The 18733-nt window shown below is 41.5% G+C and overlaps 1 protein-coding gene across 1 annotated transcript; it reads right to left on the bottom strand.

Annotated features, from left to right (window-relative positions):
- Positions 1-11483: 11483 nt before the first annotated feature.
- On the bottom strand, positions 11484-18150 carry LOC308095228 (tissue alpha-L-fucosidase-like). Its single transcript, XM_080442204.1, has 8 exons — positions 17702-18150; positions 16937-17071; positions 15116-15253; positions 14764-14869; positions 14021-14221; positions 13068-13258; positions 12490-12589; positions 11484-12155 (listed from the first exon to the last, which is right to left on the bottom strand). The coding sequence occupies exons 1-8, from the start codon at positions 18052-18054 to the stop codon at positions 12021-12023; spliced, it is 1359 nt and encodes a 452-aa protein (XP_080298330.1). The 5' UTR covers positions 18055-18150; the 3' UTR covers positions 11484-12020.
- Positions 18151-18733: the final 583 nt, after the last annotated feature.

Genomic DNA, 18733 nt, shown 5'->3' with positions numbered 1-18733 from the left:
ATCACGTTGTAGATCTTGTAGATGGGGTATTTTTGGACATTTTCTATTTTTGAACAACTTTGATCACAAGTTTTTCAAATTGATTAGAAAATTGATTGTGCACTTTTTGACAAAGCATCGGTAATTGGTGGGCTATTACTCTCCAAAATTGGGATCGGATCCAAAAATCTGGCATCGGTCGGGCTCTACTGCACAGTGCAATTACAGGAGCCTAAGAACCATTACAAGAGCAACCTGTACGAGTGTCATCCAGGCACTTAAACCAACACATCAAGATGGACTACATGAACACTTTAACCTCTTTCTGAAAGTGCAAAAACCACACATGAACAGTTACTGTAGATGGACAATCCAACTCCAAGTACCTCAGTTTGTAGCAGCGGTGTCTCCAACCCCGACCCCAGCCTCTGTCCTCAGGGGATTCTTGAACACCACACAACTACGGACCCTGGAGACCTGGACAGGACAGGAGAAGTCCCCAACACAACAGAATGTTGAAGATCCCTTGAGCATCACATTACCTAGAGCGCAGTATCACTCGTAGCCATTTTCAGAGTCTTTAAGGAGCACTAGGGTCTAGCCGTGGCTGAAGTGAAAGGTCAACTGTAGCCTGTGTGTGTGTGTGTGTGTGTGTGTGTGTGTGTGTGTGTGTGTGTGTGTGTGTGTGTGTGTGTGTGTGTGTGTGTGTGTGTGTGTGTGTGTGTGTGTGTGTGTGTGTGTGTGTGTGTGTGTGTGTGTGTGTGTGTGTGTGTGTGAGAGAGTGATTGCACTGTGACTTTGATGACCTGCTCCACAGCTCTGCAGTAGACATACAGGGAACCACTGTAAAACCCTACCCTGCTACCATCACGTTTACAAACATGTAAATACCCGTTGCCAACAGATGTTGCTCAAAATTACATGTAATATTATGACAATTAGTGGGATTATTAGTAGGATTACTGTCATTGCAACATTACCATTCTGTCATTACTTGTTATTACAGTGTTGACATTTCAATGATGGCAGTGGGCTAACATTGCTCTGTCTACGAGGGCAAGAATCATGTACAATAACTGAAAAAAACGACTCATCTCACATGGCTAATTATGTGTTTTATCGCTGCTAATATGGAGTAGAGAATAGCAACAGCTTTGGGTTGAAACGTTTGGACGGACAGTCCTTTAGACGTGCGAGAGAGACTGGACAGACTGGATGATCCAATCAAGAGCTTATCCATACAGCTGTCACGCTCTTGCGCTGTGCTTTCCTTTTTTACCTAAAGGAGGCAAACAGACAAACAAACCCCTTTGATGGTCCTATATGATGTAGCAAAAAGCAAAAAGAAATAGTCCCCCTCCCCTATTCTCTTTTCTCTATTTCTTGCCCCTCGGTCACCGAACACCACAGTTCTTAAGCGGACGGGTTTAACACAGCGAGCTTTTACGTCCGTCTGCATATTCTTCCTTCATGTTGCATTTATACACATCATGCATTTTATTCAGTGCCAATATTGAACATTGTACATACAATTCTCTTCCCCCTCCCCTCTTCGAAGTGGATTGACCGGAGCATATATAGCAATAGTGATACCATAGAAAACAAACGTTGTTGTTTTGTATAATGCACACAGATGGATATACAATGCAGATGCATGAAAACACCCGTGGTATTTTAAGAAACCGGTTGTGGTCTGAACGTGCGCTGAGCAATGTTCACGGGTGTCGCACAGTGTGTGATGTTGGGGGGAAAAAAAGAAAATCATATGATTCCATTTGTTGTGTTGTGGTTTTAATTTGTACATACAGATTTTATTTATTGATCCTCATAAGTTTATGGATCTATTAGATGTGTCAGGAGCACGTCTGCTAGCGCTGAAGTCCAGAGAGATGGTACACTGTGACTGTGGTTTAGCCCTCCCAACACAGAATGTAACACTGTCAACGTTGTCAAAACATTTTCTAATGGCTATTATTATTATTACTATTAATGATTATTATAAAGCTATTTTTAGCGAGTTAAACACCTGGTGACGTGTATCTTTTGTGTCTTCCTTTGTGTGGATTCCCTGACTCCAATGAACCAGAATCATTTTATTTGCTAGGTATATTTTCACATACGATTTTGTATCTGTGAACACACCAAAAACTTGGGTTATATTCACATATATTTTTAACCTCTTAAGCCTAGAGTCTCACAGGCCTCTATACTAGCCTACTAGGCCCCCAATCTTTCCCCCTCTACAACAAATCTCTTTGCTGAAAATAGCCGATCTAAAAACAGATCTGCAATTTTCACAGAATGTTCGTCCCAGAATGAGGACACTAGGATTCCAGTGGTTAAAGACACTTTGTCTGCTTCTGTCTGTCTCTGTTTCAATCTCTCCCACTCCTTAGCTGGCAGGTAAAACAAACCGTTCCTCTAAATGGAGTAGTCCTACAACATGAATTCGGAAGTATTACTATATTGAAAATGATCCATGTATGTGTGTATATGCATGTAATGATCCTTAACCTCTTTCAAACTGACGTTGCTTTTTTGAGCCATCATTATGGGAAATGTGTTTTTAATTCCCAAATAATTTCAAACATAGCAAAAACAACAGATCTACAAGCTCACAATGTGTCATGTTGTGACACATAGTGAGCTTCTAGATCATCTATTTTCGCTATTCATCATACAAGTCAGTATCTGACTTAAGTGGTGCATACAGTACAACTGGTTAATCCCATTCATGTGAGCAATTAGGGGCCTATTACACGAAAGGAGAATTAAATAAGCCTGGATTTAAGGTACTCTTGGAAAAATATCGGGGGAAACAAGTTAACAACAACACTACTGCACTACACACACTGACTACAAAACTGAAAAAAGTCAATAAAAACAATATGCAAGTATAATCAATCAATCAATTCTTCAGCGGTGGTCTCTTCATGTTGTAGTTTAGTAATGAATGGCTCAAGCTGCTCTCAGAGCCCCTTTTATGCCAGGTGAGTACAGGTGATGGCCTAGACCCCCACACCTGGTACCCCATGAAGACAAAGGCATACATTTGCATCACTATATAGGCGAGGGTCGCTCTGCTGAATGGATACGGTGGTGATTAGCTCAGTGGCGTTCCCAGAAATTACATTTAGGGCAGGCGAGATCCCCCCCGAGTACCCCGGGGGTACTCGGGGGGGAAATCTCGGGGGAAACAAGTTAACAACACAACAACACTACCTGACTACAAAACTGAAAAACGTTAATAAAAACAATAATAAGTATAATCAATGTATGTATTTTTATTCTAAAAAAAAAAGCAGCATTACAGAAAAGGCGAACATGATGTCCTGCACAAATGATTGACTCATTTCAACATTGCGATTACAACAGTAACAATAACAGCCAAATCAAATAGTTTTCAAGCATGTAGTGATGTCTCAAAACATGAGACGACGGGGCTTGCTGCACTTGAAAATATCTATAACTGAATCGTAGTTCAGACCTTCAGTTAAATCTCTCTCAAACGCTAGGAGACACAGACTAGGCGAGAGGTTGTCATTGTACTTCTGCGTGTACTTTTTATGCCAGGTGAGTACAGGTGATGGCCCAGACCCCCACTCCTGGCACTCCTAGTACCCCATGAAGACAATGGCAATATGGCATACATGATTTGCATCACTATAGGCGCGGGTCGCTCTGCTGAATGGATACGGTAGTGATTGGCTGCCTGCCCGCGTGAATGACGGCCACTGTCTGTCAGGCTTTTACTTTATTTTCTAGGGGTGGCGAGATTTTAGTTGGGCAGGCGGCCGCCTGCCTTGCCTCTATGGTGGGTAAGCCACTGGATTAGCTGCCTACCCGCGTGAATGGACGAGGAGGCGGGCTAATAGTCCGACGGCCACTATTCTGTTTGGATTTTTTTCACTGCCTGTTTTTCAGTCAGTCTTTTACTTCATTTTCTAGGGGAGGCGAGATTTTAGTTCCTGCCTCTACGGTGGGTACGCCACTGATAGCGTCACAATCATTTTTAACCACTTAGCTTTGGCTATTCAAAGATAGCAGATCTACAAGCTCATAGCACTGCACCGAGTGCTGCGCTATGAGCTTGTAGATCTGCTATTTTTGAAAAATCTTGAAAATGTGTGCATATCTTTGAAATATATATACATTGTAAAGCGAACATTTTTAACTCAAATCTTCAGGTTCTCCAAATCTTTGCTTCTGGGGGTCCCTGGCACAAAACATTTTCAGATGGGGGTCCGCGGCCAAATGTATATCAATTTAGGGGTCCTTGGCATGAAAAAGGTTGAAAACCACTGTTCTAAATGGCAGTGGCTCACAAACTTTTTAGCTCAAGAGTCTTGAGGCTTGGGTCCCGGCTCCCGGGGAGACATCAAATTTCAGGTCTTGAGTCCCAAGACTCAAGACCCAAAAGAGAAATTTGATGTCTCCCCGGAATCATACGAGGAAGTAAAATGTATAATAAGCAAGAAAGGAAACACGGCCGCAATAAATGGATCCAGGGAGAAAGCGTGGCAAAGTATTGCCGACAAATTAGTCGTCCAAAAATGTATACAATTTATATACAAGTCCATAAATATAATTCAGTTAGGCTTAAACATGAGGAGTGTATAGTGAATATTGGAATTATCGCCTACTAATCTACAATGAGATTATTATTATATGCGCCATGCATCCAACCAATATGTCTGAGCTCAGGAATGTGTCAAAAACTAAAGAATCTCCATGAATTCAAGGAGTGTGTAATTGATAGAAAATAAGTGTTGTCTGGGGTGAACTATTATATTAAGTGTCTTGTTCAGGGACACTTTGACACATTGCTGAAGCCTGGGATCGAATCTGGGATTTCTGGCTTGCCAGGTAGGCTCTTTAACCATTCAGCTATGGCCACATCATCAGCAGAGATTCTAACGCAGTTCTACTCTGTAACAGTAAAGGGGTTTCAGGGGAAACCAGCAAAATGAGGAATAATATAATAAAAGACTGTCTTGCTAATAAAGCGTCATGTCTCTCATTTTTTACTATGTATTTGATATTACCTTTATATTATTTAATAAATTATGCATTTCATCCTCTATATATTGTCCAGCAACCTTTATGATAAAGGCGAAAAAAGATAGTAGACCCATGGGAGATAGATTTCTCAGATTGATTGATTGATGTACTTTTATTTAGTAAGACATGAGAATCACAGTACATGGAAGTACAAAATTCACAATACAAGGTCTACTAAACTGGAAGACTCAGTTAAGCACGCAGCTTGTTTAAGATGAGAACCCCATGCACACAAATCATGATGACATATAAGAATCAGACAGATATACACACTACTATACAGAATGTCATACAATCAGCTTTCAGGTTACTGGTATGAAGAGAGAAAAAATATATATACAAAAGAGGAAAATGAAAGAGGGGGGGGGTAGGTTAAGATGCCATGGTTCCTGTGCTGGGATTCGATCCCATAAACTTGTGGTCTGAAGTCAAGAGCTCTTCTGACTGAGCTATGGATAGAGCAGCCCTATAACAGGCAGAAGTCACACTTTCAACTCCCACCCTCGCCAGGGTCAAAAACTTTATATTTGAAATCCGAGCGTTTATGTAGATGAATGAACGGTCAAGAATGGAGAAAGTGCAAACACCAGGTTGAAGTTCATCCATGACGGTCATGACAGATCCAGACTGCACTAGCAATCTGTTTACATTCGACCGCATGGCTCATTTGCATAAGACGTTACCATATTGATTTTATCCCACTGTTGAGGGTTAGGGTTATGTTTTATATATTTTGTTTAAGACTTACAGTAGGCTGCCTTGCCCCACTGGAATACAGTGACTGATATGAATTAATAATATACTGGACCATACGTAAAAAGAAGAATACCTTGTGATGTTAATAGCAATTATATCTTTGATTTTATTTATTGAATTTAGAGGGGGTGGGGGGGATTCTACCATTTCGTAATTCATTGTCTGTAATCCATCCTATCAGCGTTTTGCAACGACGTCGTATCGACGTTGTAAAAGACGTGTCTTTTGAACAGATATCTCTTTACCCACTGGGCACACACAATACAACGCCCATACGCCGTGCATACGCCGTCCATACAACGTCCCGAGTCAGACCTCAGTCAGCAACTGTTTTGCAAAAAATACGTTGAAACGACGTCGTATGGACGGCGTATGCACGGCGTTTGGGCGTTGTTGTATTGTGTGCTCAGTGGGTAGAGACGTTGAAAAGACACGTCTTTGTGCAACTTGAATTATGGATTATTGATTGCATTTTAAGTTTTAGATGGCTTTTCCCAACCCCGTAGCCTAAGAGAACGGTGAACACCAGTGATATTGTACGTTTTTTAAGTGGAATTCATAATTCATAATTGTCAATTATTGTTTCCCCCTTCCGCGATATTCACTTAAACTCCTCATGTTTAAGCCTAACAGAATTATATATTTATGGACTGTATATATGAATTGTAGATATTTTTGGACGACTTGTGCATTTAATTTGTCGGCAATACTTTGCCACGCTTTCTCCCTGGATCTATTTATTGCGGCCATGATTCCTTTCTTGCTTATTATACATTTTACTTCCTCGTATGATTCCGTGGAGACATCAAATTTCTCTTTTGGGTCTTGAGTCAAGACAGAGGATCCCGCGGAGACATCAAATTTCTCTTTTGGGTCTTAAGTCCCAAGACTCAAGACCCAAAAGAGAAATTTGATGTCTCCCCGGGATCCTCGTGTTCGACTCAAGACTCTTTTGGGTCTTGAGTCTTGGGACTAAATGTAATTCTTGGGAACACCACTGTTCCATGAGCTGCTGCAGTGCTGCTGTTCAGCCACAGAGAAGAGCGCCGCTCTGGTTGTGGGCTCCATGATTGGTCAAGTTCAAGGATTCTGCTATCGACTTTCATGGTCTTTTATAGGAATACGTGAAGCCTGGCTTTACCATCCTGGCTCGACACAGCCTGGCTTGACAAGGTCTAGCTCGACAAAGTCGCTCCTTTTCAGCCTGGCTTGGCGTTCATGGAACGGAATAAACCAGGCTGTACGGACCAGACTTTGTCAAACCTGGATTTGACTTAAATCCAGGCTTATTTAATTCTCCTTTCGTGTAATAGGCCCCCGGTCGGATGTGGGAGGATTGGGGTGCCCTGTGGCTTCTGTCGGTTCTGCCGTGGGGTGGCGCTACCCCGTCCCATAGCATTGGACATAAGACTTGTGTCCGGTGGTGTAGGTCGAGGATTTTGACATCGCCAGTCCAGGGTGGGGGGCTGCAGGGGCGTGGGGCCCCGCTCGCTGCAAATTGCTGTCCTTTCCTCATCGGGGTTTGATTGATTGATTGAATACTTTATTTAGAAAGACATGGTAAAAGTACATGGAAGTACAATTCACAGAATCAGAACCTATTCATCTGGATGCATAGGTTCTGATTCAACTGGATACTTAGGGCGGATTCAGACTGGGTCCGATTGATTCGAACCGTTCCCGAATACGATTGGCCTCTCCCAGCTGGCCAGCATTCACATTGGCCAAAATTCTTCCGTACTCGAGTACGTCATTCAACAGTAATGGTAAATATGTGCCTCATGGGGGCGCTGTTGACTATGGGGCTTTGGGAGATAGAGAATGTCATTCACAGAAGAAGAGTCACTTGTCAGAGTTTAAAGTGAATAATAAAGTTTGACTGTGTTCCTGACGTTGTCTTGCGAGCCTTCCAGTTTAGTAGACCTTGTATTGTGAATTTGTGCTTCCATGTACTGTTGTTCACTTGTTCTCATCTCTTACTAAATAAAGTACATCAATCAATCAATCAAGATGAAACTATGGGAGAAAGAAAAGCTGTTAATCATGACATTCAGGCCTGGCTGCGGCGTGGTGGTCCAGGCACCCTAGGCTACAAATGCCAGCGTGACAGTGTGTTCAAGTCCCGAATCCCGATGACATTTACTGCATGTCCATATATTATTATTATTATTATTACAAAGAGTGGAGCAGTCCAAATGTCCCATAGCCTGTATGTCCCAGCCACCCCGCCCGCACCCATACCTGCCAACCTAATTATAGAATAGCAGATCTACAAGCTCACAACACATTGCAATCCGTTGTGAGTGATGGTGTAATGGTGTAATTGTCAGGCTTTCAGCTTGGAGATTCCATGTTCAAATCCCAGTCCTCCAACAGTTGATGGAGTTTTTAAAATTTTCGAAGGCTAAAATACAAAAGAACAACTCAAAAGCACTAGAAGTCAAATCTGGGATTGAACAGGAAAGTTACAATATTATGCAGCTTTAAATGCTGAAGTATTTCAACTTTACTAACTGAAGGCCAACATACAACAGAATGTTTCAACAATACTTGGAGACATCTGCTGTGAGTCACTGAGAGATGGTGTAATGGTCTAATGCCCAGACTCTCAGCACAGAGATTCCATGTTCAAATCACAGTTATTTTACATAAAGAAATTCAAAACCATCTAATTCAATTATCTCTCCCTGCTGTAAAGTAGGCCACAGGGCTCTACTCTTGTACAAAAGCCAATGGATGGTTTCTTTTGATTGACCAACTATTGACTTGTCACTTGACTTTTGATTTTGTAAAATGTCAGGCATAGAGTTATCCCCCTCAAGGATCCCTGGGGTCCCCGGACCCCAATTTAAGAACCACTGGCCACCACAGAATACAATTTCTCACTAAATCTATTTACTAAACCAATAACCAGCATATATGTATGTGCTTGCTTGGGTTGCTCATTTGGCATTTGAATCATACTCTGTTAATACTGGGCTCACTAGCTCAGTCAGTGTATGATTACACAATGTCAAAAGATAAGTAAAATAAATAATCAACTATTGTTCTTTAAAATTTGTTGTATAACTGTTGCGTTGGCATTGATTAATTTTTTTCAGGGCTGGACTTTGTCACCTCACGTCATGAGTTACTTAGGCTACAGGTTGGGAAAAGGCATGTAAACACTTAAAAGTTCAATACGAAACCTATAATTCAACGTTGCACAAATACGGCAATCTGGGAACCCATGTAAAAAAAAAAGGGGAAACAGCGCCCCCTGCGACGTCGTATGGACGGCCAAAACGGACGTCCACACGACGTCGGAGTCATCAGTCAGTAAGTAGCTGTAGCCTACTGAGTGAGGTCCGACACGGACGTCGTTTGGACGTCCGTTTTGGACGTCCATACGACGTCGCAGGGGGCGCTGTTTCCCCTTTTTTGCAACTAGTGAGGTCCGACTCGGACGGCCTATGCACGGCGTATGGACGTAAAACGTTGTTTGGACGTCATATGGATATGGTTGTGCGCACAGTGGGGGTAGTGCGTTGCAAAATGTATAAAGAAATAGTTGAATATATTCCTTCACTTCAATAAATCAAATATGATTGTTATTAACTACCATAAAGAACATAATGTAAAGCAGGCTAAAATAATTATGTCAACAAGGCAGGGATGTTAGCTGGTATTATTATTATTATTACTATTATTATTATTCATGAGTTTGAGTTTGAGAATTTTTGTGATATAGTGTAGTAGTACAGTGGTTCTCAAACTTTTTATTTTTTAATATATATATTATCAAGGACCCCCAAATTAATGTATTTGGCCGTGGACCTCAATACAAGATTTGTGTTGACTAATTATGGGTCCTGATCCTACCCAAACGTTATCATCTTGGGGTGCCTGCTGGCCTAGCAGTCCAGGTGCATATCACATGCTGATGATTCAGCTTGACAGTGTGTCATGGGTTCAACTCCCGATCCGATCCCGACGACCTTTCTTACAGGAGATCTTTTCCCAGGGTGGGGGGGGGGGTTCTTGACCACGCTGGGGGTCCTCCCCAGGACATTTTTAACAGAGTAGATGTAATTTCCAGTATTCTGGTGGATTTTGGGAGTTTGACACTTTTATCAGGCTTTACTTACATAGGATCCATTAAAAAGTTAAAAGTAGCAATGAAAGTGCCATATTTAATAATACCATTTCGCTGGGGACCCCCTGGAACCTCCCCAAGGACCCCTGGGGGTCCCCAGACCCCATTTTGCTTAACGCTTTTTGAAAGTCCTGAAAAACAATATAAATATAAATATATTGTCTGTCAGGCGGAAACCTCATTATGGCCAAAACTGTTACTACTACAGCATAAACATTCTAAAATAGCAAAAACAGCAGATTCAGCAGAAATAGCAAAAGAAAATCTTTTTCAGTAATCCCATCAGTGTCTTTTAGCGACAAGGTGCTTCTTGGACGTTGTATGGACGTCATACGCAGCTGACTTTAATCAAAAACAGCTGATTCAGCAGAAATAGCAAAAAGAAAACAAGACTCTCCCCATCAAAATCGGCAAGACACACCATCTCGAGTTTACTTCCTGTATCTGCATAGTCTCGCGTCTCACGTAGCTATCTGCGTGACGCCTTTTTAGGAGACCAGAAGCAGGTCGGCGTCCAAAAACACCATAAAAAAGACGTCCGTATGACGTCCATAAGAAGAGGTAGACCTCGTTGCTTTAGAATGTTTATGCTGAAAAGTAACAGTTTTGGCCATAATGAGGTTTCCGCCCAACAGACAATATATTTATATTTAATATTGTACATGCAAAATTGCTGCTATACGAAAACGTATTACTGCACTGTTTCTTATTTTTATTTTCATTTGTAATAAAATGTCACTGACATCACAAGGTATTCTTCATTTTACGTATGGTCCAGTATATTATTAATTCAGATCAGTCACTGTATTCCAGTGGGGCAAGGCAGCCTACTGTAAGTCTTAAACAAAATATATAAAACAGAACATTTTTGAACAATTCTCTTTCGTGAAATCGAGTCATGGATAAACTTATCCAGGGTGCTCTGGCTAAGCTAATCTGGCAAGAAAATTCAGTTTTCATGAAACCGATTCATCGCTAATCCTGGCTAAATTAAGCCAGGATAGGTGTTAAATCCAGGCTTAACCCCTAATTCTGCTTTCGTGAAATAGGCCAGTGACAAATGTGTCATGACTGTCATAACATCCAGTTTAAAGTCTGTATTATTGTGTGCCTTCGAGGAGCAGTTCACCCATTTTAACCTCGTCTTCATAGAATTGGTCCTAACTAAAGCTCATGGTACCATTTTGGTCTAATCACTGTGTCAGTGGACAGTCCAGAAACCAGCCCACCAACGATATCTGTAGATAGGTTTGGTCATTTGAAACGAGAGTTCCAATTTCTTCTTTTAAACGAGATTTCCAATTTATGTTTTAAATTTGATTTGCATCTCAGCGTGCCAACTTTCCTGTAGGCTGTAGTTTCCATTACATTGGAATCCTCTTATTTGATGTCATTGATAGGCACACTAGGCAGGTTTCTGAACTGCCCACAGCCCACCACTGAGACACAGTGAGTAGACAGAAATGGTGCCATCTTATAATGAGAATGGTTACCAATTATTCAAAGATATGTTGAAAATGGGTGTACTCCTTTAATAACCGCAACATGTACATTCTGTGCTGTCCCCAGTAGGAAATGCATTTTTTATTGCAGTCATGTCATTCTGTACAAAAATAGTTAATTATGTTATCCATTATAAAAAAATAAAGATTGCTGCAGAATGATGCAATTAAGTGGCTGACGAGCAGTGATAGTGAGTCTTCAAAAACAGAACAATAAACATGTCATTCAAAATCACTCAGTCGTTAAAACAAAGCCCAAATAAAACTCTGTGCCATTGTTGACTCTAGGAAGCAGCAAGGCTTCATTCTCCACACTTGGCACAATGGCACCGATTGTAAAATCATCCATGTTCCATTCTTTCATCTTGCCACACGAAATGCAAAGTGCAAAAATCACATGATGTTTATTATGTTACAATGAGCCAGCATTGATTGAAAATACACGTGCTAAAAAAAAGGGCATCTCTCATCAACCCAAGGCAATCAATGCAAATTCCACCTTACATTCCAAGCAAATCAAACGTGGAGCAATCAGTTCTCGATGTTCATCCATGCAAGTGTACAGCATGACATCAGGTCCCTGAGGCTCACAGAACCCCGTCCAGTTTGAGTGTCCAGGCTTGGCCAGGAGTGTAGGGTAGCTCGGGGAGCAGGACGATCAGGCCAGCGCTAGGTGAGATGGGGGACCATGGCAAAGGCCCAGGGTTCCCCAAGAGCATCACCTGAGGGGTGAGGTCAGAGGTCAATATTGTAGTGTCTCAGCAAATCACTTAAGAATGAACAAATTGGATTATTCTGAAGCTTTTATAGGAGAAAAGTGTTTGTTTTCAGATGGGTGGTGTTTGTTTGTTTTGGTGAGGGAGGCACATTTTTGGGAATTTATTTTAACTTTATTAGATCAGGCAAGTCTCTACATTTAAAACGATGTAGAATAACTATCAAGCATTTAGTTTGTTCTTCTATTACCAGAAAAAAATAGGTCTCACACTTCTGAGGACACATAAGGATGTATAGTGTGAAGACAACCACCCAAAAACCATGTCACAATGTACTTACTTTGGTGGAGCCGGACGTGCGGGGTTCAAGCAGATGCAATGTAGACAGTGAAGGCTTGGTTGTGATGGTGGCATAAACAGTGGCACCTTTAGAAGTATACCTAGAATGACAGAGGCAAATATTGTACAGCAACAATGTGCACAGTGTTTAATCAATCACTCTGCTTTCTAATTAAAATCACTGTAATTATTTTCTGTGCTGCTCTCAACTATGAAATGTTCAAAGCAACTTGTCAGTAAGATTGCCTTCATAAATCCACTGACGCACTGCTGTGGAATCAGAGCGTGGTAGGGTCGGGAGCAGAATTAATTTGTAATTTTACAAATGAGAATGCCCCGAGTGAATTTACAAACTCAGCCTTCATTTACTTGACACAATCAACAAAACAAGTCGTCAGCGCTGAATTTACAAACTCAGCCTTCATTTACTTGACACAATCAACAAAACAAGTCGTCAGCGCTGTTGACAACTAGACAATATTTGCAGGGGAATTCACTGCATTAATCAACGAATACAGTTAAATGATTCATTCTGAAAAGGGCAAGAAGTAAGACTGGCACTGATGCGTTTACTCTTACCATACTGGCAGAGTTTTATTCTCTGCCTGGACCCTCCAGGGTTTGGATGAGTAGATGGCCTCTCCGTTGAGCTGTAGCCAGTCGCCGACTCCCCTGAGCCTCTCTTCAAACAGGGGTGGGATCATGCCATCAGGTGTGGGCCCCACATTCAGAAGGTAGTTACCTCCCAGAGCCACAGTGCGAACTAGATCCTGTGCAGGGAGGAAGACCAGTCAGTCTGTCAGTCCCAGGAACGAGAGACCACATTGATCACATAGTTGTTTCATTATTGACCATCATCTGTCTGACTTAAAGGGATAGTTCACCCCCAAAATGACTTTTTTTCTATCGATTAGTCACCTCATGGAGACTTGAATTCATGGATATTTTTTTGTCGCATTCCTAAGCCAATAATTTGATGGCCGGCAGCGTTTCCGGTAGGATACACAAAGAGTCTCCTTTGTGTTTCCTACCGGAACTGCTGCCTACCAGTCCGCTGGTCATCAAATTATCGGCTTAGGAAAGCGACAAAAACGAAAAGATAGCCCAGAATTCAAGTCTCCATGGGTTGACTAATCGATAGAATTTGGGTGAACTATCCCTTTAAGATGATGCAAAAAGTCTACCGACACTGATACCAAAGACCAAGGTGTATGATGCATTCAGTGGTAACAAGGTGAATCAGTGGATCACTTCAACTGCAAACCTAGAGGTGTGCCTAGTTAAGCCATGTATTCGGCACCCTCTGGTGGACAAATTTATAAGACAGAGTGACATACAGATAGTCTCATTACAGTTTCACACATTACAGTTTCACACTAACTTTGTGCGGCTCAAGCTACACTTCGACCATTACACCAACCCATATTCTATCATCATTACATTGTTTAAATAAATCAATACTTCCATCAGGATACATGCGATAAAAAATGGCGGTATCCAAGACAGCCAACATCCATCATCTCCTTCCTCACCTCTATGATGGTGTGTAGATCCATTAACTCAGCCATCCGCATGGTTCTACGGTAACCCCAGGATGAAGTGTCCACAGACGTACACTTCTCCCACTTGTGCTTTGGCAGCTGCCCAGGTGTGTACTTATCTTCACAGTTGTAGTAGCCGCCATGCTTGCAAGCGCAGCCGGCCCCCCACCTGTCATTGGTCACAACACTGTCCTGGAATGTGAATAAGTAAGCTTTTATTCATATAGTTCTATATGGAAACTAATATCGGCATATACAGGACGACAATGACTTATGATAATACTATGTAGGTCTACATGCTATTGGGTCCGCCTGACAAGACTTTATATGCTTGGGGTAAAGTACCTGCCCATAGGCCACTACCGAATCCAATTGACTATATTCACACAGCGGCTATTTTGCGCTCACGTCATATTTGCGGGTTGGGATTATTTCATTAACTTAATAGCAAAATGGCCGCCGTGTGAATATGGTGAATTGGCCGTGTTCGGGGAAGGCAAGCCAGACAGGGAGGGTGATTTTGTCACCGTTCGTACTCCTACAGGCTGGGGCGGGGAATGTTGACCGGGTGGAGTAGGACAGAGGCGATATGTCCTCCTGGTGGGGGCTCCTCACAGGCAGGTGAGCCAGTAAGGTAGAAGTGGCAAGAAATGTGTGGAGAGGAATTCATTGGCATAACGGGTAAAACAAAAAGGGGGTGGAGCTTTATATGCTTGGATTAGAGAGATGCTCACTTTAACAGGACTGTCATTGTAAAGCCAGGCCAGGAAATCGGTAGAGTTCCAGTAGGAGTCCGGAGCTTCCCAGTCCCCATCAGACCAGATCAGCTCAGGCCTGTACCTGTAGAACAGCGGACAGAGAGAAGGTTCAACAGAGGTTCTGTAACATTCCTGGCTGCAACACATAAAGGACTCCATACTATTATGGATACATATTCTTCACTCACACATTCAGTCCTTAATCTCTCACACACAAAGTACTCAATAGCAGGGAATGCCTGCACACCCCACCCACACACACACACACAAAATTGTAAAAAGGTTTAATTGCAATGAACTTTGATATTATAATCACAGCGTTAAATACCTCACAACCATGTTATAAAGTTCTGGCAGCAGTTTATTCCGTACAAACTCTTGTGTTTTGAAGCCATTCTTCTTGTCAGACAGGTAGAGGGGATGGAACCACTCATACAAGGAGTTGTAGAGTCCATAGTGCAAGGACCTAGATGAGCAGAAAATTAAATAAAATCCTCAACTGAGCAGAGTATACATTAGAGCCCGATGTCTAACCACTTTCATCCTGGCGTCCCCATTTGTTTAAATGAAAATTTTCAAAAATTGCAGATCAACAAGGTTACGTGTCAATGAATGAATCAACGCGTCGCATTGTGAGCTTGTAGATGAGCTATTTTTGATTTTTTTAAAATAATGCTTAATGGCAAAATAAAACAAATGTTCAGTTCATGTGTGTATTATTTACTTGTTTGCCTGTTCAAGTATCAGCCAAAACAATGTTGATCGCCATAATCAGTGGTTTATAGGACTCAAAATCTGGATCAGACCCAAGAATCTGGCATCGGTCGGGCTCTACAATAACCTTTCACTATGCAAATCTGTGGAAAACTGCTGAACAGGAGCCAGCTGAACAAAGCCAGACAAGAAAGTGGAGCCGAGATGTGTTTCGGTCACATCTTGTGTTTAGGAACATCTGGAGAACAGAGATCCACTCAGAATATGGTGACCAGACGTCCCATTTTCCGTGATTGTCCCGGTTTCAAGCTGGGCGTCCACAGTCCCTAAAAATATCTAATATTTCAACATTCACTACAAAATTGTGACGGTTTTCATCACAATTAAAATGACCGTTGTTTTCAGCACTTGCAGCATAGATGTTTATCATTTCCTGTTATGTTCTGTTGAAAGCTGAAGTCACTAGGTGTTAAAAAGTGTCTCCCAAGCTAATGAAAAAACCTGGTACACATACATGACGGTCCTTGCACAATAATGCCTGTGCACAAGAATGCATGTGGGTCATTTAAGGGTCCTGGTTTCGGTGAAAATACTGGCCCCTTAACTCAGAACTAACAGAGTGGACAGCAATGGAACTGACCTGTAAAGGCTTACTCAGAACTAGCCGCAAGCAACTCTTAGATGCTATTTTTAATATCTGGCATCTAGAGTTGCAATACCAACCCTTGACAGCACATTCATCCAAACAGAAAAGCCAGATCTGATTGTATTAAATGACGTTAAACTCACCAACATTGCAGCTGTACGGAAAGCTTGGATTATCCTCTTTGTATCTGCCAAGTTTTTGTTTCATAAAAATCCACCATAGACATGTTATGAGCTACTTTCTGTCCATAAATTCTGTGCAGGACCAGGTGGTAATTTTTCTAAGTGTTCGAGTTTGGAAGCGCTGGTTGGAAATCAGTCAATGGTCCGGCGTACCCCCCGTTTCAAAATTGCACATAATGCAGGAGGCAGCAGGACTTATTGTATTGAAAACGTTATTGAAAACGAGTGCTTCCAAACACGTAGAAAAATAATCACCTGCCCGGAATTTATTGACAAAAAGCTCTACGATGGATTTTTATGAAACAAAAACTTGCAGGTTGGTATGGGGTTGGTATTGCAACTCTAGATGCCAGATATTAAAAATAGCATCCAAGAGTTGCTTGTGGTTAACTCAGAACCGTGTGAGATGGAAGATGCATGAGGCATTACACATTTCAGTATGTGTTGTGTCTGTGAATGTGGTTAATATTCTAAGCCATTATATCATAATTAAAACCCTTTTAACATCATATCTCCAGAATGAAAGACACCCAGCAAAATGTCTGGCTCTCTTTAATAGACATTTAATATGTGTGGCCATGTGGAATGGATTCTTCTGCCATCTCACCTGTTGCGTACAGACTCTCCCAAATCTCCCACCAGATCTCTGTGTGGTCCGGTGTCAACGGAATTCCAGTTCCAGGAGTTTGGAGATTCCCAGTTGGTAAAACCCTCGTGGTGTTTGGCAGTCAAGACGACATATCTGACATAATAAAATAGTTACTAGACTGCATTACACAGTAAAAATACTCGATTCATTGTCCATTTGTAACTCTGAGAGTGTACTAATGTAACCAAATGGACCATAATAGGATTTCACAGTGCACATATAAAAGGCAGTGGTGTAAAGTAACTAAGTAGTACATTTACTCAAGTACTGTACCCAAGTACAATTTTGAGGACTTTTTACTTTACTTGAGTATTTCCAATGTTCAATACTTTGAACTCCACTAAACCTCAGAGAGGCAAATATTGTACTTTTACTCAACTACAAGTCTTTGAAAACTTTAATTACTAGTGGCTTTGAGGTCACTAGTAACTAAACTTACATTAACCAGCCCTTTATACACTTTGACTATTTGAAAATAGCCAATCTACAAGCTCACAACGCGTCGGATCGAGCTTGCAGATCTGCTATTTTTATACATTTGAAAAGGGACATTCTGTATAATGAGTACTTTTACTTGTTGAGTATTTCTATATCGCAGCATTGATACTTTTACTTAAGTAAAACATTTACCTATGAGTCCATTTGGTTACATGATTTGTATACTCTGAGTTTTTTTAAATATTAAAATGAATATTATTATCATTAGTATTTACAGTGCCTCACCTGGCACCTGAAGCCTTGAATATATCTGCCCACTGATCCGGATCAAAGAACTGAGCGTGAAACTGGGGCGCGAACTCCGGATAGCTGAACCCCGGGGGGTAGCTCTCCGCCATGAAGCTCACACACTTGGGATCGGGGGGGCTCTGGCCCTGCCAGTGCCACCAGAACCACTCGCTGCCGAACCCGGGCACAGAGAACACTCCCCAGTGGATGAAGATACCAAATTTGGACTCGTCGTACCATGAAGGTAGGGGTCTTGCATCCAGACTGGTCCAGTCCGCAGTGTACCGACCCTCTGTTTGCGTTGCAACTGCACTGATGAGGAACAAAAACACAGCGTTTGATGCGAACATCTTGATAGATCTTGATTGTTATGCCACTGATCCCCCTTATCTGGCCATAACGTTTGTATAGGAGGAAGTCATGTTGGTTTTTTTACGTCACATGACCGATCACATGACTTCTTTGTTAAACTTTTTCAGGTCACATGACTGTGGCTTCTTTTAAAGGGACAGTCACGTTATGTGATGTGATGTTTTGTTCCAAGTCCAGATCAGATGCATGCAGTGCAGTGGTGTATATTTAAGTAACCAAGTACATTTACTTAAGTGCTGTACTATTTTGAGGTATTTTTTTTTTACTTTAGTGGAGTGTTTCCAATTTTCAATAATTTTACTTCTACTCCACTACATATCATATCTGAGGAAAATATTGTGCTTTTACTCCACAACCTTTATTTGAAAACTTTAGTAACTTACTTTGTAGATTTTGATTAATATTACAAAACATACATTACCCACTTCAGCCCTTTATACATTTCGGCTATTTGAAAAAAGCCGATCCACAAGCTCACAATGTGTCGCGATGCGATGCATTGTGAGCTACATTTTCTACATTTGAAAACGTTCTACTTTTGGTGCTTAAAGTACATTTTGATACCAATACTTTTGTACTTTTACTCAAGTAAATGTGGAATTCCAGACTTTTACTTGTAACAGAGTATTTCTGCATTGCAATATTAATACTTTTACT

Source organism: Gymnoscopelus braueri, assembly GCF_963280865.1.
Source record: "Gymnoscopelus braueri genome assembly, chromosome: 11".
NCBI classification, from domain to species: Eukaryota; Metazoa; Chordata; class Actinopteri; order Myctophiformes; family Myctophidae; genus Gymnoscopelus; species Gymnoscopelus braueri.
This window is presented reverse-complemented; position numbering and strand designations above follow the sequence as displayed.

Coding starts and splice junctions, on each gene's coding strand:
- LOC308095228 (XM_080442204.1), bottom strand. CDS start 18,054: ATGTTCGCATCAAACGCTGTGTTTTTGTTCCTCATCAGTGCAGTTGCA. Junction 17,072..17,701: donor TTCAAGGCTTCAGGTGCCAG/GTGAGGCACTGT, acceptor TTATTATGTCAG/ATATGTCGTCTTGACTGCCA. Junction 15,254..16,936: donor GGAGAGTCTGTACGCAACAG/GTGAGATGGCAG, acceptor CTGCTCATCTAG/GTCCTTGCACTATGGACTCT.